Here is a 22,324-nt window from a genome sequence, read left to right on the forward strand (position 1 = left end):
GATCGCCGGTCTCGGCAGAGTAGTTCCGGAGCAATGGAGCGTGGCCCTGTTTTTCCCTAATGGGACTGATTGTTGGTAGCTACTGGAACGTAAGGTCGGGACTTGATCATCCCGGCTGGGTCACCTGAGCGAGGGGTATGATGTTGCGAGACCCGAAACCCCTATGACCTTGGGCTACATCACTGTGACTGAGGATACGTCCCAGGTGCATCCATGCAATGTTTTTTCGTTATGAGGTATTTGTTCTTTACTTGAGTAATTCCAATTTCCAATACTTTTACATCTACTCCACTACATCTTGACTTGGATCCAAACATTGTACTTTTACTCCACTACAATTATTTGAAAACTTTAGTTATCAGTTACTTTGTAGATTGATTAAAACACATTAACCACTTCAGCCCTATTTACATTTAGTTCATCTGAAAATAGATGCTCTACAAGCTCACAATGTATCGCGATGCACTTTTTTCAGAAAATGTTGATACATTTGAAATGGCACATTCTGCATAATGAGTAGGCCTACTTTCAACTTTTGGTAGGCCTATACTTTAAGTACATTTGATGCAAATACGTTTGTAATTTTACTCAAGTAAATTTTGAATTCCGGACTTTTACTTGTAACAGAGTATTTCTGCATTAGTATTACAGTATTGATACGTTTACTTGTTAAAAACATTTGAGAACTTTTTCCACCACAGTGTGTATAGTTGCAGCCAAGTCACACAATGTTTTATTGAAAATGGTCGCCAGTTGCCACAAATTTGTCGAAAATGGCAAAACAGCGACCTCTGTAGCCACAGAATTAACTCGACAGGTCACTATTTTCTTTGTAACATCCCAAACACAAAACGGGACTGGAGCTACTAAAGGCTGCCCGTGACGTCAGACGCACGCTCGGCGCGCCGACTTTTGGTAGAGAAAAAAAAAAAAACACCGAAAAATAATAAACCTATATGTTGCCATTTTCATTCATTACTCGTTGCTTGAACGTAACAATATAAACAACGTTTAAAGTAACACACAGCGCAATGTTTTCAAATGTCAACAACCAAAAGTGCACAGGAAGAAGATATGAGAGATGTAGCCAAACATGGAGAGTGCTTCCGGGGTTATTATTTTTTTGCATCACTAATGTCCTTTTATGTTTTATATTTTGTTTTATATCTCATCAATGGTCAAACCGTCAAAGACTAAGTGTTAAAGGTATTCTTTATTTGCCTCTCCAGTTAAATTACAATTTATATTGTGCTTGTATAATCCTGTTTCACTATCCTATTAATATAGACTATATAATTCATTTCTATCCTATGTAAATTCTAGGCAGGAATTACAGATCTGCTTATCATTATGCCTGTTGATAGTGGACAACTTTGATAGTTTAATTGAAATTGTTGTGTAATTATTTTCTGTTTATTGTAAGCCTGGCATACCTGATCCGTGGGGGTTATTGTTTTAATAATCTTTAACGTTGTCGGCCTACCCTTGTTGCCGGTCATTTTTTCACTGAAATTCCTAAATTAAAATGTCTAGACTCGATAGGGGTATTTTATTGTAGCCTATTGTTGTTTTTATTGTTTTGTAATAATACAATAGTTCCACTGGGCGGCGCTATTCGACCATGGAATCTGTTCATTCATACAGTATGTTGACTGATGTGCTGCTGAGCGTTTTTTTTTTGCTTGCTCTGTGTGTGTGTGTGTGTGTGTGTGTGTGTGTGTGTGTGTGTGTGTGTGTGTGTGTGTGTGTGTGTGTGTGTGTGTGGGGGGGGGGGGGGGGGGGGGTGGCCTATATGGGCTGAAGTAGGCCTAATAGATTTGTGGTAGCAGCAAACAATTATAACCTACATTAATATCTCTGAATGCACATTTACGAAGCCTTTAGAATTAAGTGACTTTACACAATGCTTTTTTATCTATAGGGCAGACCTATAGCCTAGAGTTTCAGAAATATAATAGCCTAAACAACATTGAACACATCAAGCATCACACTAACATTTTTCAATTATGAGTTCCAGCTTAAATTCTTTGGCTTAAATCTACACAAAATGGTGATTTATAGCTGCAGTGTTTCATTTGCCCACTTATACATTAAGCTTATTAGCAATGCATCTTTATTTGACATGACATCTGTCTATATTCTGATTTCAACTTTCTGAAAGAAATTCTGACCACCTCGACTGACAAGCAGTTCAATTGCTGCCCTTGATCGATAAAGTAAATCATAGTCAGTCATTCTGTTCAAGTAAGTCTGATACCCCTCCTCCTCCCCTCAAAGTGTCGCGATATTTGGAGTGTAGCTGTTGTCTGCGCCCTGGCCAATGGAACCAGATCCTCCCTTCTGTGCGTAAGAGCGCAATTTAGGATTTAACCAAGTCTTTGCTGCGGGGCTGGTTGCAGTCTTCAACAGAGCCCGACAGCGCGAGAGATCCTTCACGATGTCAGTGTAGTCTTCAAAACGCCTTTTGGAGTCACGTAGTTCTTTAATTTAAACCTTTTAACCTTTTTTTTTAAACGCTTCTTGCCTTCAAACTATGACCGGAGTATTCGACCGAAGGATTCCGAGTGTCAAACCCGCAGACTTCCAGAGCTCCTTTCAACTTTCCACCATGCATCACCCGTCTCAGGAATCTCCTACCTTACCCGAGTCCACGTCCACGGATTCTGGCTACTACAGCCCCGCTGGTGGGATGTCCCACGGTTATTGTTCCCCGAACTCCAGCTCGTACGGGAAGCCTCTCAACGCCTACCAGTACCAGTACCACGGCGTAAACGGATCCGCTGGAAATTATTCGACGAAATCCTATCCCGATTACAGCTCTTACACAACCTCTGCTTATCACCAATACGCTGGGACATATAGCAGGGTGCAACCACAGACAAGTCCACAAGGTACGGGCTATTCTTCGTTATTACGAGTCCATAGAACCAGATTATTATTTGTTTGTTTTTTTAGGCCTACTAAAGTATAATTTGTGCACCATTGATATGACAGATAACATGTAATGTATTCACATTGATTGGCTAATAATTCATTGTGGATCTATTGGCAGGCCTAGTTTTATCCAATACTTTGTGAACAAGGACAAATAAAAATGTCTACACAATCTGAAGACGAATTAACATACATTCAGACTTTATAGATACATTCTGACGGGTTCCCTACACCCAATATTCTTGCCAGGCACCAAAACATAATTTGCGTTAAGTTGAAATAATAGAACCTATAATAATAATAATAATTACATCATTTTAATTAGTTTTACTGTAGAAAAGATATATTTATTTTTGCTTTATGTTGAAATGTGTATTTATTTTGCTTTGTTCTGGTGAGGTCGATGTATATAGGCTATACTTATACATATATAAATATGTCTTATTTGTGATTATAGACCTAAGGCTTACCATATATACGAAAGTAGGCTATTCTGCACTGCCTGGCTTGCACATGCCTTACTTATAGCCTGCATGTGTCTCGTCTTGTTTCCAACAGAAAAAGACGTAGCAGAGCCCGAGGTGAGGATGGTAAACGGGAAGCCCAAGAAGGTTCGGAAGCCGCGGACCATCTACTCCAGCTTCCAGCTGGCGGCCCTGCAGAGGCGCTTCCAGAACACACAATACCTCGCGCTGCCCGAGAGAGCCGAGCTGGCCGCTTCACTTGGGCTCACGCAAACGCAGGTGCGTCGATATGGAAAAAAACACACCTTCGTGATTTATTCTTTTGTGTTCGCATAATCGCATTACATGGAAGGCAAATTAAAATGATGATTTCACTCGATTGGACGCTTATGCCATTTTGCAAACAGACGAATTAAAATAGCCAATCTACTAAGTGACTCATTGTGAGCTTAGATCGGCTATTTTACAATGTGTGGTTGTTGTTTTTCTGTATTCAACCGTAAATCATGTGAACCCCCGGGGCCATATCCCGTTCTATTTGTAGTCCTTTTAAAAAAGCAATTGCTTTCTCCAATTGGTGTGCGTCATGACTCATGACGCATTCATTCCCCTTAATTATTATGTTATATAAATGTATGCATTTCGTATGAATTGAGAAAAAAGGGACCTCAATTTAAACAAGGCCAAAAGCTTTCTTGTGGTCTTGTACCTGACCTATATGAACTTGTACCTTTTCCTATATGCAAACTTCTAATAAAGTATTCAATCAACCAATGTTTTTCATCTCTTTCCAGGTCAAGATCTGGTTCCAGAACAAAAGGTCAAAGCTGAAGAAGATCATGAAGAACGGCGAGCTGCCACCCGAGCACAGTCCCAGCTCCAGCGACCCCATGGCGTGCAACTCCCCGCAGTCCCCGGCCGTGTGGGACACGCAAGGCTCGGCCAACAGGCCGCACAGCCTGCAGCAAAACATCAACACGGCCGCGTCTAACTTTTTGGAAAACTCTGCGTCGTGGTACTCCACCGCGGCCGGCGGATCCATGAATTCCCACCTTCAGAGCCCCAACTCATTACAGCACTCGTTGGCTCTTGGAACGGGGACGTTATATTGAAAAACCCTGATGTTCACTTCGATTTTTTATTTTATTTTATTTTTTCTCCTATGGGACTCGTGTTTAAATTTCAGAGGAATATGCAATGTATTTGATGCCAGTCATAGAAGAAACCGTGTAAAATGTGTAAATGTGTGCATGTAATTTATTGCATTTTTGGAAGACTATTAAACGTTTTAAATGGACAATGGACTTGCAAAACTTGCAGTATCTGAGTTACGACCTCAATGCATTTTTCTTATTTCTATCCCGATATTTTGCACTGAAAATCCACAAGGACTCTTGAGAAAAAAACATTTTTGTAGTCTTACCCCTTAGGCTATACCTATTCACACGTGTCACGGATGTAAATCACATCTAACTATCCAGAAAGTGCCATAAATTCTATTGGTGGTGTAAATAATACTTCTAAATATTAGTTTTAAGTGGATGCAGCATGTCCACTCATATTTATCTCGCTAGCCTTTTGGACAAAAGACAAGGTAACATTTTAAAGCCATAAAACTCAGGGTGATGTCTGGCATCTCACACAAGGTCGCTTTGAGTGACTAAATAACTGACGTTAATTAGACGCGTCACCATGGGGCCAAACAAGAAACATTGGCCCGAATTTTGAGAATTCTTCATTTGTCTTGTACAGAATTATGCTGAAAAAGTCACACTTCGTTGATATTATTAAACTCATGTTAGAGCACAAGGAATGCCATGCAAATGTGTTACCACTTCATTAAACAGACATAACAAAAACACGTTTATTTTATTCTTTTTATTTTGGGGTAAATTAAGTGTGCTATTTATAAGGCAACCAGGACATATGCCATATAGGCCTCGGTCAGACACATTATTTCTTATTTTATAGGCATATATGTCAGGTTATAGCTAATTGGCTACAGATAGAAAATTGGATGTCAATGTTTTTAATTACCATTTGGTTAGCCTATATTATTATTTTTAGTTATATTGGTTTTTATCTTTGCTACCACCAGAATTGTATTCAGGAAAAGTATTCTCTCTCTGAGTCTGAGTGAATCCCCCTAAAAGAAACTTGTCTTGGAGCAGACAGTCTGCAGTCGTGCTCCCTTTGTGTCCCCTACAATTAGTTGCTTTGAATGGCAGAGAGGAGGCGAGGGGGCGGCACGGAGATCTGAGACAATCCGCATTCCTGTGGGGGTAGACCGGCTCCAAAGCTCTGCCACTCCCGGCCGCAGCCCACCTTCCGAGTAAAATAAAAATCCTCCACATTTCACCATGTTATTAGCAGGCAGCGCTGCTAATGCTGCCACTGCAAAACCACAAAACAAACCATTCTACTGTGAGAAGTATTAAGGCCTTGAAATTGTCCTAATTGAATTTATCCTGCCATGCAGAGAACATAAAGTGCATTCTCACAAACAGACATTTTACACAAAGCATTCCCCCTCAACTATCTCTCTCTCTCTCTCTCTCTCTCTCTCTCTCTCTCTCTCTCTCTCTCTCTCTCTCTCCCCTCTCTCTCTCTCTCTCTCTCGCGCGCACTCTCGCGCACACACATGCACCTTGCCTTCATGCCTCCCAGAGTCCCAGGGCACACACAAACATGTAGTTGCATGTGAGCTACACACTGACCCATGCATGTTCACCTGACACTGAATCCTCCCTTTACACCACGGCCAACATTGATGTAGGCCTATTGTATTTGTACGCCTACGTCCAGCTATAGGTTTCCTATATACTGTAAAATGTAGGCTATTATTACTAAACGCAAACTTTACCTTATCGGTATTTTTCATTTGAACTTGTGCCCATAATTGTTTCATGACAAACTTGTGTTTTTCCCATAAACCCGCATGTGTTGTGCAAAGCATATAAGCGCATATAAGCATGGTTGCATTTGCACGCAATAGACCTATATCGTGCATCCACCAAAACACACACGCGCGCGCGCGCACACGCACTCAGGCACGCGCGCGAGCGCGCGCGCACACACACACACACACACACACACACACACACCATTATATCGAGAGCCCCCGATTATTTCCAACCGAATATTTTCCACTCAACTAGTCCCCCCTTGTAAATCGAGTCTAAATAATGACAGTTAGCTTTACTGGACAGCTTCAACTGTAACACTCCACAATAATTATTCTCCAGGATTAGGCCTCCATTATCATAATCTGGACATTGACAATTATCTATAATTTGCAAAGATGCGCTTGGTTCTTGATTGCAGAGAGAGTTTTTTCCCCCCCCCAAGCTCGCCATCACTAAACAGTGACAGTAATAACAGCTAATTTTGCAGGCAATATATAAGAGCTACCGGGGTGTGCAGACACTCACACCTGGATTTGCTTATTCAACACGAGCAGTAAAACCTCGGCACTGTATCGCTAGTGCTTCCCTGTCCCGTGCTGCAAGGAAAGGTAAGCTTATTAATCACATTTCCTCTGTTAATTCGTGGTTTGCAGTTTGCACTTTGCATTGTATACTATACAGTGTATAGAACTGTGTAGCATTTGTACTAACGTTTGGTTTGACCATTCTGCTAAACTCGTGCGTTTCTATCACTTCCAGACAGTGTCATAAGTCAACGAAGCAATTGAGACATTTTACATATTAGACTTATAGGCCCGTTTGGTTAATAATTTGTATAGGGTTATAGTCAGGCCTGTCTATTCACAACCCCACTCCGTTGCTATAGGGACCACATTTATTGTCTAGCGCTACTGGAATTATTTATTAATTACTTAAGTGTTATGAAGTTTGTGGTAACCTTATACTATATAGCCCTGATAAAACATGTTGCTGTAATGTCCCATCCCTTAACTCCACCCTCTCTTTCCCTCTCTCTATTAACCATCACATCCTATCTATCTATCTATCTGTCTGTCTGTCTGTCTGTCTGTCTGTCTGTCTGTCTGTCTGTCTGTCTGTCTGTCTGTCTGTCTGTCTGTCTGTCTGTCTGTCTGTCTGTGTCTGTCTACCTGCAGTATATTGGTCAGATCTCGCATGAAATACACCAGTTGATGAAATGTGCTGAAAAGCATATTATATATATTCGTGTGTGTGTGTGTGTGTGTGTGTGTGTGTGTGTGTGTGTGTGTGTGTGTGTGTGTGTGTGTGTGTGTGTGTGTGTGTGTGTGTGTGTGTGTGTGTGTGTGTGTGTGGTGGGGGGGGGGTCCTATATGGTGAAAGATTTGCCAAATTGGTTATAGGTAGAAAGGGTTGCTTAAAGCAAATGGGCCCCATGCAGGGTTTAGGGAAACGGCGTCCACTGCCTCTCAGCTCCGACGGGGCATCCAGACCTGACAGCTGCATGGAGCCTTTTCAACGTCGTAATTTCACATAATACGGCTACCAAGCATTCACTCCTCTCAGTAATTTGTATATGAATAACGGAATAATTTTCTCTTTTGTTCAGTCTGTGCTACCTCAAATCCAAATAAAGATGCCTTTTAGTATTAAAAGTGGTAGAAAATTACAGGTAATTATCTTTGACGGTAAAAACGCTGTAATCAGCGGGCTACATCAAAAATTACCCTAATTATGCCTGCATTTATGAGAATGGAAAAAAGCCCTCACTTGGATAAAACCCACAAATTGTCCCAAATATCTCCTTCATATTGAACGCGACTGCAGCTGGGTGCTTTGTTCGAGATCGATCCCGTTGAGCTTGGCATTTCACGTCTTGCATTAGGACAGAGAGAGAGAGAGTGGAGAAAAACATTTCGTCAATACTTCTAATAATTGAGGCAGAAAATAGATGAGCCGGACCTGGAGCAAAATGTCTTTCGAGGTATAAGAGATAAGCTGTATAGGGTAAGTGAATTTCCTCTGGTGGTCAGTGTGTTTCACAGCTATACTTTACAAAGCAGCCTACTTTACAAAACCTATTTTTACTGTAATGTTTTATACGTGAAGAAATGACACATTCGCTTTTCATCTAGGCAACTGTGTGTTCAGAATGATTGTACATTTTGAGTATAGCACAGCTCTCTATAGGGCGAGAGGACATTACATGACGTGTTGAACTGCATGGCTACCTATTTTTAACGGATACATTTTTCATTACACTTCTTTATATAAATCAGGATCAAGAGACATCTGGTTTGAGTCATGGTTTACTCATTCTGACAAAACATAAAAAGTGTATGTACAACTAAAATCGCAGAAACATTATTTACAAACAGACAAATTGCTCGGTTTTGCATGTAGGAGAAACAACCAATCAAATAGTAGTTTGTAGCCCATGGATCATCATGGCAACAGGCTCCGGGGTGTGTGTACGTGTATGTGTGTGTGTGTGTGTGTGTGTGTGTGTGTGTGTGTGTGTGTGTGTGTGTGTGTGTGTAGTCCTTTTGCCCGGATCTGCTAAAGATGCATGTCACTGACATATTTGGTATATTGACAGCCATTTATGTAATGAAAGCATATAACAAAGGTGAGTCCATTGAACAGTCATGTACGTTAATATGGTTAGTTAGTTCCCTTGTTTTTGTGTCGCATCACCGAGGCCTGTGTGCCCGCGTTTATCCTTCACGAAAAGAGCAGCCAAGCCTGTCTTGTTGAAGCGGGGGAGGAGGAGGAGGGGGGGTTATCTCCTCCTGCAGGCCTTGATTCAGTCTCCAATCAGACGGGAATTAATTGTGCGAGGGGAGACTGCATGATGGAGGTCCAAAAAGGCCTCTCCAGTCTCCAGTCTCCGACCTTCCCTTCTTGCTTATATAGCCAGTCTATCTCTGCATTGAATCTTGGTGTGGGGATGAGTACCAGTGAGAGTAGCCGGGCATGTAACTGTTGGTCGGCATGTTGACTCCTTTGGACGACGCGGAGACGTCCCAGATGGGAGGGATGGTGGGAGAGCGGGGGGAGAGGGCGATGGACACCGCCATGGGGTCGATCTCGTGCGGGTTGACGCCCGCCTTCAGCAGCTTCTTGAACTTTGACCTCTTATTTTGGAACCAGATCTTTACCTGCGCGAGAGGAACATGCGTTAAATGAGGCTGCAAGAGAGAACTCTCTATATATACGCATAGCTGGAAAAATAAATCAGTTCAATTTAGGCCTATTTCAGATAGAAATGACAAAAATGAATAATAAAACAGCAATAATAACAATAATAAACAATAGGATGATTATATAGGCTAATATACATAAGATAGAAAGTGACAAAAATGAATAATAAAACAGCAAAACAATAATAAACAATAGGATGATTATAGGCTAATACACATATTTAAGAGAGAACATTATAAAAAATGAATAATAAACAGCAACACAACAACAACAACAATAATAATAATCAAAACAATAAATGATATATAATAATAGATGATAATAATATAATAATAGATTAAATATAATAAACTAATATATAATAATACCTAAATCAACAATAAATCGATTCATAATCATATTGTTAATATAATAATTCTGTATTAGTGTTGGTGTTATGATAATGAATCATAGTATGAGTGTTGTGGAAATATAATTGAATTATATGTTTTCCAGTACCCAAAGATATATGTAGACTATATATTAAAGGGCAAGGCTGATATATATTGGCATCCTGCTATAAATACCTGCGTTTGTGTAAGCCCAAGAGACGCAGCGAGCTCCGCGCGTTCTGGCAGTGCGAGGTATTGTGTTTGCTGGAAACGGTGATTCAGTGCTTGAAGCTGCAAACTGGAATAAATCGTCCGAGGTTTTCTAATCTTCTTTCCTTTCCCATTGAAACGAATTTCTCCATTTTCAATCACTGTCGTCTTCTGCTGCTCTGCAACAAAAAGGTGCAAATGTTGTCATTCATAGATAATCCATTTCAAACACATACATCGAAAAACAATATGCTCCAAGTGCTAAATATGTCGATATATAAGAGATAAGCAATGATTCCCTGCATGAAACTGCATAAAAATCAGTGCAATGCTGATAAAGATTGACAGCTCGCATTGGCGTGTTGGCCATGCATCAAAATCGTCAAATGCGGTGTCATATTTAGGATATTGCTCGTAATGACATGCCAATTAAATGCTAATTATAAGTTGCAAACCGAATACGCCGCCTAATTCCACGAATAGTTCGTGAGGATTCCACAGTTGTCATTACACCCCGGGCATTAAATGGTTTTGTGGGAACGGAGGGGAGTGTTCACCGTTCAGCAAACCAGGACACCGAAATTCGAATAATAAAGGCAAAGGGGAAAATAGCTTCAGATTATTTTGATGCCGTTTACGCACAATTTTCTCCCAAAGTGACCCTCCACCTGCGCGTGGTGATTCGTCCGAATTTCTCCGATTTTTGCGGGGTCATTTGTTGATAGGATAAAGCGGTTTTGCCGTGGGAACATCACACGATACATGCTATTTTTTCCCTCCGACCTCGATCGGTGGAGAGGAGTTCTTACCTGGGCCGTCTAACCTTGTCTGTCCGCCGGTGTTGTTGTGGTAAGATGGCAGGTAGGGGCTGTGGTGCGGGTGGCTCACGTAGGAGTAGGGCAGGGACCTGTTGTAGGAGTTGCTCCCGGTGTACGGGGAGCTGTCGTGCTGGTGGTGGGAACCCGAGTGGAGACAGTGCAACGGGTAGTGGCCGGCGGCCATCGACGGAGAGCTCTGCTGTGAGTGGGACTGCTGACCAAACTCCATGAAAGCAGACTTGGACGAGTCCTGAGCTTCCAGACCGTCAGCCATCGTAGTCATGGTCATCATCAAATTTTCTGCCTTGAGAGCACTCACCCCCCCTCTCTCTCCTCTCTCGAGTCCAAATGGGCTTTCTCGGCGCTGCCGCGCTGTCGTCTCCCCCTCTCCGCCGCGGAACAGATATGTCCTTAATAACACGCGAATTGTCTATGGCGGCGACTTTTTTCCTTCTCTTCTCCTCCTGTGATATTCTCACTCAATGTGGCGGAAGGTGGGCATACGTTAAGGGAAGAGATTTTTAAGGTGGATTCTGTTAAAATCGAGCCCCTTGCTTCCAGACGTGGTGCAGACACTACAAGTAAAATGGTTTGTCTCCAAAGGGCAGCGCCTTCCGATTGGTCATTCAACCTAACGTCATCAGCGCTCTGCGCTTCACGGAGACTTCAGTTCCAGTTAACCCACCTTACCAACTCCCACCGCAGCCACAACTATGGGGGAAATAATATATGGCGACAGAGACGCCTAATTCCCACAGACAAGCATCGCACGCGCTAATCTCGTAAAACCACGTCCGTATAGGAATCGCCAAGTCGATTTTTTTCTTTACCCAAACCCAGAAATTACGCACATTACGCGCACTGTGTGCGCTTTAATTTAGCTTAATGAGGAATCTCTCTTTGATGCTCCTCTCCTTCTGTGCAAGTAGGCTATCATCAGTTAATTTTATCTCTAGTCTCGATGGTGGTTAATGACCATTATGATTATGATGCTCTAATACTACATTATGACACATGAAAAAACAATGCGTCAGTTAACAATAACGTTTGAACAATTAGAAGAGTGGATGCCGAAGTATACTGATATTTATTTTATTTTCATCCTATTTGAGAAACACGAGGCCTAGTAATAACACATTTTGCGGGCTGGCATGCACTTGATATGCACATAATAAACCTTTAGCCAGTTGTGTGTGTGTGTGTGTGTGTGTGTGTGTGTGTGTGTGTGTGTGTGTGTGTGTGTGTGTGTGTGTGTGTGTGTATCTATAGGCCTATATATATATATATATATATATATATATATATATATATATATATATATATATATTCTTTTTTTATAATGCTTTCAGATTTTCTTCCTATGTTTTATGAAGTGACAGGGCGATGAAAAAATAATTATGGTCCAATCAAGTTACAACCAAAATCTCTTTGATTAGGCACACTTTGTTCAAATTGCAGCCAGAAATGTAAGAACAATTCGCCTAATGATTATGGACCGGGTTTATTTTGGGAGGGAGGTATAAAAGCTGATATAGCATAAATTATCCCCTAATTATATGCCAGTGTCGCCTCAATTATCCTCTTATCAAAAATGGTTGCCTAAACGCAGCGTTTAGTTTCAATTTTCTCCTTTTCTATAACCAGAACTTGGTACCTTGCTATTATTGCCAGCTATAGGGTTGTTATTTACTTTGAGGGATTTAAAAGTGCACAACCCAGTCGGATAATCACTGTACAGCAGTGGACCGTCCAGGCGAGAAGCACAGAGGCGGCTCATATAAGAAAATGCATCGTTTGGATTTCTCCATATATAGCCTATATTCTAAAGCTCTCTCAGAATAAATAAAATAGCTTTCGTGAATTTTTTTTACGGACACATGATAAAGGTAAGAATGCTTTTTCGCAGGTGTGTTCACTACAATTAGAGCGGACACTTTCCAATGATTGTATTGTCAGTGGGAATTATAGAGAATTTAAGGCACAGAGTAATGACCTTGCATAGGCAGCAGCAGCAGCAGCGCACCTTCTTCGTCACTCTTCAATGATCTAACATAGTGGCTTTATTTCCCCGTCCGGGTTCCAGTTCGACACGCCGGAGAGAAACCAGATCCATACCTTTTCTAATCGCCTTTGAATGCTACTACAAAGGCACTGCAGGCCTGCATGTTTTTGCAGCGCTCTTGCCTCTCAATCTCCATGCTTGATGAGAAGAGACGCCGTCTTGTGTCATTTTTGTCTTTTTTTGTGTGTGTGGAAGAAATGGCATCACCTGTGATGTCTGACAGGACAGGTTTATGACATTATTATTGGATACTGTGTAATGTGGATGTTCGGTGTCCTGCGGGCGTGTTGGGAGCCTCTTCTACACGAGATAAGTGAAGTGATGAAAGGAAGGATTTGTTTGAATGAAAGAACGAACGTGACATAGCCTTAATAGTCTACTCGTCCTTAGCACTCTTGAAATGTTTAAGATGCATTCCAGAGTCAGCCTACACCACCGCACTGAATTGTGTTAATAACGTCATATTTATAAAACATTTAATATTAATGATATCATTACGATCAAATAATGTATTTTCATAATTTCAGATGAAATTACACAGGGGAAATATTAATATATATTGTTTAATATTAAATATTATTAAAATAATAGGGCCCGGATAGCACATTTTTAAAAATCCATTTAATTAGCATTTCCTCAGACTGAGTTAAATTGTGAAGACTTTACAGGGTAGTAAATTGTGTTTGTGGCATGTGGCCACTCACCAGCGGTTCAAAGGACTCCTTTGATCTACATTAAAATATATGAGACATTTATGCGCCTTTATGTTTTCACCTGCAGGCAGCCTTGCGGCCTTCTGCTTGACCGTGCTGTAGTGGGACTTGTCTATTCTGTTTTGGGTGCACTATAGTCAATTCAACAACATATTAGGCTAATAAAAAGTGAACAGCGTTTGTCTGCATATCTAGAAATCTTTTTTCCTCTTTCTATCTCTAGACAATTGACCTTCAGCACAATCAAATGGTGGTTTAACAGAAGTGGTCTTTATTTGCAGCTGTCCCATAAACGCTGATGAATGACTCTTTAAAAATCACTCCAATGTCCATCGGATGTGGATGCATCAGTCCAGGGATTTCCCTGACTCTCTGCGTTGGGGTTCAAACAGACAGACGGTAATATTTATTCACGTCATGTATTGAGGTAACATGGCCTTAGGCCTATTCTAAAATTAGTTGGGATATATAGCAGATAATTCATTATCTCCCAATAATTATATATCCTAATATATAGGCCTAATTAACAAGCTCAAAATACCCAGAAGCTGCTAAACGCTGAAAGATAAAGTTAGGGAGGCCAAGTATTTGTGTGTGTGTGTGTGTGTGTGTGTGTGTGTGTGTGTGTGTGTGTGTGTGTGTGTGTGTGTGTGTGCCTGCGTGCGTGCGTGTGTGCGTGTGTGTGTGTGTGTGTGTGTGTGTGTGTGTGTGTGTGTGTGTGTGTGTGTGTGCGTGCGTGCGCGCGTGCGCGCGTGCGTGTGTACGCAACTCTTCGCTGCATGGCTTTTTTCCTTGTCTATCTGGTAACATGTGTTAATCATATTTGAACGCTAACATGGAGTTCCCGCAAGTCACAAGTCGTATATTTCTTCCAAATGCCTGGGACTTTGTGGTCGGGTCCCTTCTCTTCTCTATAACAGCTATCGACTATAGCCTTGCACGGAAAGCCACCTCCTTGACTGTGGGCCCGCTGACTGCAGCACTGCAGCGTCGTGGTGGACGCCGAGGCAGTTGCTGCCTGCCAGGCAGTGGAGTAAAGAGACCGGGGAGGGTGGTTAAAATGTCTCCCCTCTCCAGAGCTCAAAACCCACTGGAGCTTCACAGACAGGCAGGCGTCGACGCCTCTTCCCATCGCTGCCGTGTGAGCGAGGGAAGCGTGCATACCACACACAGCTGTCACAGGAACATGCTTCATTGTAATGAGATTCAGAGGGAGCACGCGTCGTCCCCTGACTCGTCCCCCACCAAAAAGAAAAAAATTATCACCGAACAGCCTCAGTGGCGTCAGTTCAGCAAAAGCTAAGGTATGGCAAAATGACTGGTGTCTTGCACGTGCGCCCTCGCGCGCGTGCAAGACACCAGTCGTGTTGCCATACCTTAGCAACAGGCACGATGAAAAGTACATTTTATTATTCCCCCCTGTAGCCGAGGTATGGCAACTGCCATAGCTTGCCATACCCAATTGACGCCTCTGAACAGCCTACACGCCACTGTTTCCCAAACACTGGGTCGGGACCCATTTGTGGGTCGCGGACACATTTTTATGCGTCCCTTAATAATATTGTTATTATTATTATTTTGTTTCATATAGTTTATTATTCCCCAAAAATCTGAGATTTTCGTTTATTAAAAAACTAAAAAAAGTAGCCAGGCCTATAGTGAAAATAAATAGCCATCTACATGTAAGTGAGCTTGTAGATCTGCTGTTTTCACTATAGTTTGGGTCCCGGACAATTTCTCTTTTGAGCTAAAAAGTTTGGGATCCATCCATGGCCTCCCCCATTAGAGCACACACAGCTCGCACGCGGAGACATTTTTATTCAAATTTCACATATATTTCGAGAAAGGGAGTCGTGTTGTCTTCCGATAGGCTGCAAAAGAAACAACCATTATGGTTTTGTCAAACGCAAACGATGCGTGCCATTCACTGTCAACACACAGGTGTTTTTATACGGTCCGTTTTGAATATTAAATTGGGATGGACCATTATCCCTTGAGTAAATAGCAAATTGGTACATTAGGCATACACCCAGGTGCATGTGAGGGCCTTCAAGTGATGGAAAAAGTACTCAAATGTTTTACTAAGTAAACGTATCAATAGCCTACTAATGTAGAAATACTCTGTTACAAATATAAGTTCTGAATTCTATACAAACGTATTGGTATCAAATGTAGACTACTTAAAGTACCAAAGTAATTTAGAAAGTACTCATTAAACAATGTCTCAGTTCACAAGTTTTCAAATGTGTAAAATGTCTAATGTCGAAAATAAATGCCCAAAATGTAGGCTATAGCCTATAGAGCTGAAGAAATGAAGTGGTTAATGTATGTTTTTGAATTGAATTAAATGTAGTGAGTAAAAGTACAGAAGTTTTCTCTCAGAAAGTAGTAGTACTGGAAATTGGAAATAGGTCTACTCAAGTAAAGTAAAAAAATACTAAAGTACAGTACTTAAGTAAATGTACTTAATTACTTTCCACCACTGTTTCAGATATCCTAGCCCGGCTACCGTTTAGCGTGCATGGGCCGTTGAGGGCAAAATGACCACAAATAAACAAGGGCTTGCACCGCTGGGTCTTCACAGCCTCTCATAGTTTAGCACGTGGTGGTGGGTGACTCACGCCCCACGCTCATTAGGACGTGCTTGTTTAGGCCTGGACGTGAATGATTTCTTTGCTGTTTGCTCCGCTGACTTGCACAAGCAACTAAACCTATTTATAGATAAAACGCCCAAAGATATTTCACCGAAACAAGCAATTTATTTTGAATTGCTATTTATTATTATTATTTAACTATCATGATATTTCTTAAATATTTCTTAAATTATTATTATTATTCAAAAGGTTTGTTAAATTATTGGATCTACGATGACATCTCTAATAAAAAAAATCCTACCTTTTTATGTAGGCCTATTTGGCACACATGTATTGTCACCTGCCAATCTGCCACCGGGATACCAGATTCAAAGAAGATTGTGACCACATTTTATATATATATATATATATATATATATATATATATATATATATATATGAGTGAGTTATTCCCCTGAAGAAGACCTTGCCAGGTCCAGACGCTGGGTTTTTTCTCTTTATCGTGCATCGTGGCTACGGCCTTTTTCTGCACCATTGTGGCCTACTTATTCACCACGGTCAGCACTGGCAGCACCTCACCAATACTGGATACTGGCGTGCCCTCATATTTGCGCCCTCTACTTTGTTTGATATTTGCCCGAATCAAACAAAGGCCAATAGATATAGGCCTATCGCCTATAGCAACAAAGGTAGTCGTGATGGACATATCAATATTCTGTTTTCGGTGACATAATTTGGCCTTCATAGGTGCACCTTGCCAAGCAAGACGAGAGACTCATCAATATACCAAGTTCATCAGTGATTAGCGACTATATATACGGCCACGTGACTGGTAGTGCGCACACCTGCAGTTAATCGTAATCTGTCAGGCTGCCCAACGCAGAGAGAGAGAGAGAGAGAGAGAGAGAGAGAGAGAGAGAGAATCAGTTACAGATATATAAAAACGATAAGCCTGTTCTGAAGTCAAGTGAGTTATAGCCTAGGCTAGACTATATAGGCTACTCCATCGCATGGGGTGTCGCATCTAGGCTACAATACGGAGCTTTACGCGCGACATTAGGTCTGACAGCACAGCTAGTGGTCGGCCTTGAAGGAGAGGATTTCGTCGGTAGATGACAGACAGGAAGACCAGCAATCACAGATGTTTTTTTTCCTCCCCTCCCCCCCCCCCTTTTCCCTTCTTTTTTTTCTTTTATCAGAATGTACTGTTCGATGCCGATTATCCTTGATGATAGAAAATTGCGCTGTTGCCAGGACGCCGCCGCCGAAATAGGAGGCAGGAGCAACATTTCCATTTTCCAGTTTGAAAGCCATTGAAATGAATTAGCAAAAAGGGAAAAGGAAAAAAAAAAGGAGAGATGACCCCGTGGTAAACAAAAGAGGGCAAACAAAGATACCATTTTCTTTCCTTTTTTTTCCTTCCCCTCGCGCGAATGAGGGTTTCACTTCAACAGTTGCAAATCACATGCTTGGCTTCTAATGCAGTCTGCAGTCTCTCTGGGCCCAGAACTACTTCAAAGACCATGATTTATTTTCAAACCCCCTGAAATCATTTGCGACATTTTCATCTGTTCTGACAAGCAAACTAACAGAATCCCGGACAGCAAGTAGCACAATGTAAACTTGTGTTTAAATGTTTAAGCATAGATCATGAGCTGGCTTGAGGCTATGCTGGCCTGGCATGGACTACACAGTGAGTAGATCTACAGTAGCCTATTGAGCATGAAATGTGGGCCTAGTTGAGATCTGTCTGTGAATATGGGGTTTATCTCCTGCAGATATCACTCCCAGGTCAGACATAGCCTATAGGCTATTATATTAATATTATGTGTCTATAATTATGTAGGCCTAGTACTATAGCCTATCATTGGCCCACAAAGATGCAGCAAGTAGGCCTATGGGGTGATTCTTTCCCCCCTTCTCGTTTAATTTCACAATCGAGCATAATTCATGCGTAAAACAGCGTGTCCATGCGGCGCGGCTATCAATACGGGCAGATTGGATCAGAACAGGCAGGTGGCAAAAACTGCAGCTGCATGCAGTAGACCTGGGCAGGCTATACTACACCGTATGCCCTATAATCTACTGCTAAAATGACCCTTGCCGGGAGGGGGATAAATAAAAGAAAAACGTGGAATATGCCTAAATGAGATATGTTATTTATTCATTCAAATATCCCATTCTCTTCAATGGATAGTGATTCAATAAATCTTTCCCATTTTTTCCATAACGTACAGGTTTAATGTATAAGCTTAATGTGTGCCCTGTAATGTTGATTAAGATATCCCTTCCTCTTAGTGTTTGGCCTAATATTTGGCTTATACGTTTTTATGTTTTGCTTATGGCTGGCCTACTAGCCTGATGCTGTGGCTGTGAAGGGCCAATTTGATTCTGCCCATGCTCGCTATAGTATAGTAGAAAAGTAAACATGTGGTATTTATACTTTTTAGGCTAGCAATGTCGGCGGTTTGAAAGTCGCAATTGATATAGGCTACAGGCTGCATTGACCAGGTTATAGGCCAATATTTAATTATGAAACCTGACTGAAAAGGTATGGGCAAATAAAAGCGACTGAATATGGCAAGACAAGTAGGCTAAACTTTAAAAAGAAGGGAAAAAAAGTATAGGCCTATATTATAAGCGCTAAATGAAGACCTGATTTTATTAACTTGCGAGTTCAATCAAGCAAAAATAACCAAAACAATCCAGATTAAAATGCGGACACCTTTAATTCAAACATTCATCCAAAGTAGGCCTACAACATAAAACAAGCACTTTCTTGTGTTCCAACATAAGCAACAGGAGTGAATGCAGCGCTAGAGGAACTGGTTCATACAATAGCCTGCATTGCCTGCAAAATAAAGGAAGCTTGAAATTTAAGAGCACACGGTGAAATGAAGCAGAAGTAAACGCGAAGAGGGAAAAAAAGTCACACCTGTTCAGTGGCGTCAGTTCAGCAAAAGCTAAGGTATGGCAACATGACTGGTGTCTTGCACTTAGCAACAGGCACGATGAAAAGTACATTTTATTATTTCCCCCTGTAGCCAAGGTATGGCAGCTGCCATAGCTTGCCATACCCAATTGACGCCTCTGCACCTGGTCAAAAGCTGTGTGATGGACAGGCATGTCTCATTCACAGGGCTGCTTAGGTTCCCATAAGAACTGTTTGTGAGATTATCGTTCTGGGTCATTGTCTACTGCACCTTGAATCACACCTGCCTGAAACTGCATGCTTTTCCAAACCAACAGTCTCACCCCCAACATCCAACCAGATTTAGATTTGTTTTTGTTTGCCTTCTGATGTTTCTTATGGATGTCTATTGGGGCAGTCTACCAAAGTCTTGCCTGCACACAGAGAAGTGTCTGTACTGGAATTGTTTAACTATTCAGATTCAGATTATTGTCAAATCACAGCATTGCATAATTGTGAAATTCTGCTCCCAACATTTGCAGTTTCAAGAAAGGGGTAATAGAAGAAAGAAATGGAAAACAAGTGAGATATGTCAAATGTCCCTAATAATATGCAATGTCAAATATATTGGCTCACCTACACAAGGCGCATAAATATAGCAATAAAACCATGCAGTTAAAATATCAGCGTGAACCCATATCTCTTGCATGTTTAGAATAGCAGAAATGCTTATAGGCTATACTTGCAGCAGGTCATCTGTTATATGTAGGCTATCACAAAAGGTTCACAGTTCAGACAGAAATTGAAATAGCTCTTTTAGTTACCCTCAATAACTCCAAATGATCAATACATTATTTTGTGGAAGACAAAAAGGTATAAAATAAGAATTAAGCAAATCCAGTCCAGTAAGCAGTGTTGATACTGAATATGATTCATGTGAAAATATATTTTTGTGGGCACATGGTCAAATAAAAAAGGGCACAGGTGATGCCTTGGATGTCTTGGATGATAAACACCCACCCACACGCGCACGCACGCACACAAACACACACACACACACACACACACACACACACACACACACACACACACACACACACACACACACACACACACACACACACACACACACACACACACACACACACACACACACACACATTTACAGCCCACACAGTCAAATCATTACTGATAATTTAACACTTTATTATGAACACATTGTATGGGTCTTATTTTCACAAATTGTTGCAGAAATGGCCTGAGCCTGAAATGCCTTGTTACTTCATTGGGAAATATATTACCTGGATGACTGTCTGAAAGATTTAGGGCAGTCAATAATAATGGGGGTGGGGGGTTCAGGACGTTTTTAGAATCTAATTTAGAAACCCTGCAGTGTGTGTGTGTGTGTGTGTGTGTGTGTGTGTGTGTGTGTGTGTGTGTGTGTGTGTGCGTGTGCGTGTGCGTGTGGAAAAACAGAGCGATGTCTGCAGTTATTGAATGTAAAATCGTGGAAGGAAAACAAGGAAGTTATTATACATTAATTATTATTATAATTATTTTATAGAGAATTTATCTTTTAAGGCAAGTCTTTAAAGATGTACATACGTAAAAGGTTCTGAAAACACATTTTAATTCATTAATTCTTAAACATCTTGGAGCATTGAAGAAATCAGACTTTTTGTTTTGCTTTTGATTTCTTTCTGTTGTTGGTTCCCCGGTTACATTTGGACTCATCCATCATGTTCTCAAATAGTCTCTTATATCAGCTGCATGGCTCAGAAGCCAGCCTGCAGTGGAAATATCATTATGCTCTTATTTGTAAAATGTAGCAGACCTTTCATTTATAAATGTCAGTTTGGATACTTGTATGGTCTAAAGCTGGCTTAGACTTTGCTGTATGATGATGTAGCGTGCAGAAAAAGTAAATCTACCATTTTCAAGCAAAACTGTCATATGAGTATAAATTAGGCTTAGGGTGGATGCGAGCCGTGGCTGTAGGGTGACTGTTTAACATTCACCGTGCCTAAAGTTGCCTATAAGTGCCCTTGAGTGTGGCACTACACCCCAAGATGCCATGTGGCACTATTCTGACCCAATGCCCCGTAGCAGACTGTGCTTTATCTCCCTCTAATTGGCACAAGGAGGGAACACTTGAACTAGTGATTTTTAAGAGAAGTGGTTCTCTGAAATTTGGGCATTTTAAGAGCATCACAATTAATATCCTTTATTTGATTGGTTTAGACATTATAATAGTTTCTTTCTAAGCCAGTATAGAACTTCTTTAGCATTTTTTGGGGGGAAATGTCAAGCTTATTGTTTCTCTGACAGGGTCAGTGTATAGGGTCAGTTACATTCTACATCAAACAGAAAGAAATAATGCAACATGATTGGCACAGGGAATATCTTGTGTCCTTTCGACATCTGCGTCATAAGGCACTATATGGGAAATGTTTGATTTGGTAAATGATATTCTGCATTTGTCTTATTATCCAGGGATGAACTATATAAACCATACAAGCTTTAAAACAAAGTAGACTGTTCCCAAGCACTTATCAGAAGAATGGTCCAGGATTTCCTGTCTTCACGGAGCAAGGATTAGGTCAATGGTCACAGGGGATGATTTCCACTGATAGTCTCATCATTTCATAGTCATTAATTTGTTGCTTAGAAAGCCCTCATAGCTTAGCTCTTATTTTCATTTGCTCTGAACTGCCAATTTCAAGTGGAGAGGCTTTCGGACTTTGTCCATTTTTGTGAAATGCAGGTAGGCAATTATTGTGATCAGTGCCCTTGGAAATGCATTACGCCTCACCAGGGCTCACTCAATCAAAGAGAGTGAAGGCACAAGGCTACCAGGCTTATGAACAATGGACACTAACAGTCTCTCTCTCTCTCTCTCTCTCTCTCTCACACACACACACACACACACACACACACACACACACACACACACACACACACACACACACACACACACACACACACACACACACACACACACACACACACACAGGCACTCCACACTTTATAATTTGACATATACCGTAGTAAATGCATACACATACACAGTAAGTAAGAATCACACACACACACACACACACACACACACACACACACACACACACACACACACACACACA

General features: G+C 41.2%; 3 protein-coding genes across 3 annotated transcripts in view; 2 read left to right on the top strand and 1 right to left on the bottom strand.

The window, feature by feature from the left end:
* Positions 1-22,324, top strand: part of sem1 (SEM1 26S proteasome subunit) — a 239,031-nt gene that overhangs the window by 159,067 nt on the left and 57,640 nt on the right. The window lies entirely within an intron of this gene.
* Positions 2,534-4,510, top strand: dlx5a (distal-less homeobox 5a; the record flags this gene model as incomplete). The annotated part of the gene is made up of 3 exons (XM_080735108.1): positions 2,534-2,891; positions 3,493-3,677; positions 4,193-4,510. The coding sequence occupies 3 exons, from the start codon at positions 2,534-2,536 to the stop codon at positions 4,508-4,510; spliced, it is 861 nt and encodes a 286-aa protein (XP_080591234.1).
* On the bottom strand, positions 9,223-11,196 carry dlx6a (distal-less homeobox 6a; the record flags this gene model as incomplete). Its single annotated transcript, XM_080734782.1, has 3 exons — positions 9,223-9,462; positions 10,072-10,265; positions 10,896-11,196. 3 exons carry the CDS (start codon positions 11,194-11,196, stop codon positions 9,223-9,225), a joined length of 735 nt encoding a protein of 244 aa, XP_080590908.1.

The sequence above is a fragment of the Nannobrachium achirus genome (genome assembly GCF_963921795.1).
Source record: "Nannobrachium achirus genome assembly, chromosome: 10".
In the NCBI taxonomy this organism is placed as follows: Eukaryota; Metazoa; Chordata; class Actinopteri; order Myctophiformes; family Myctophidae; genus Nannobrachium; species Nannobrachium achirus.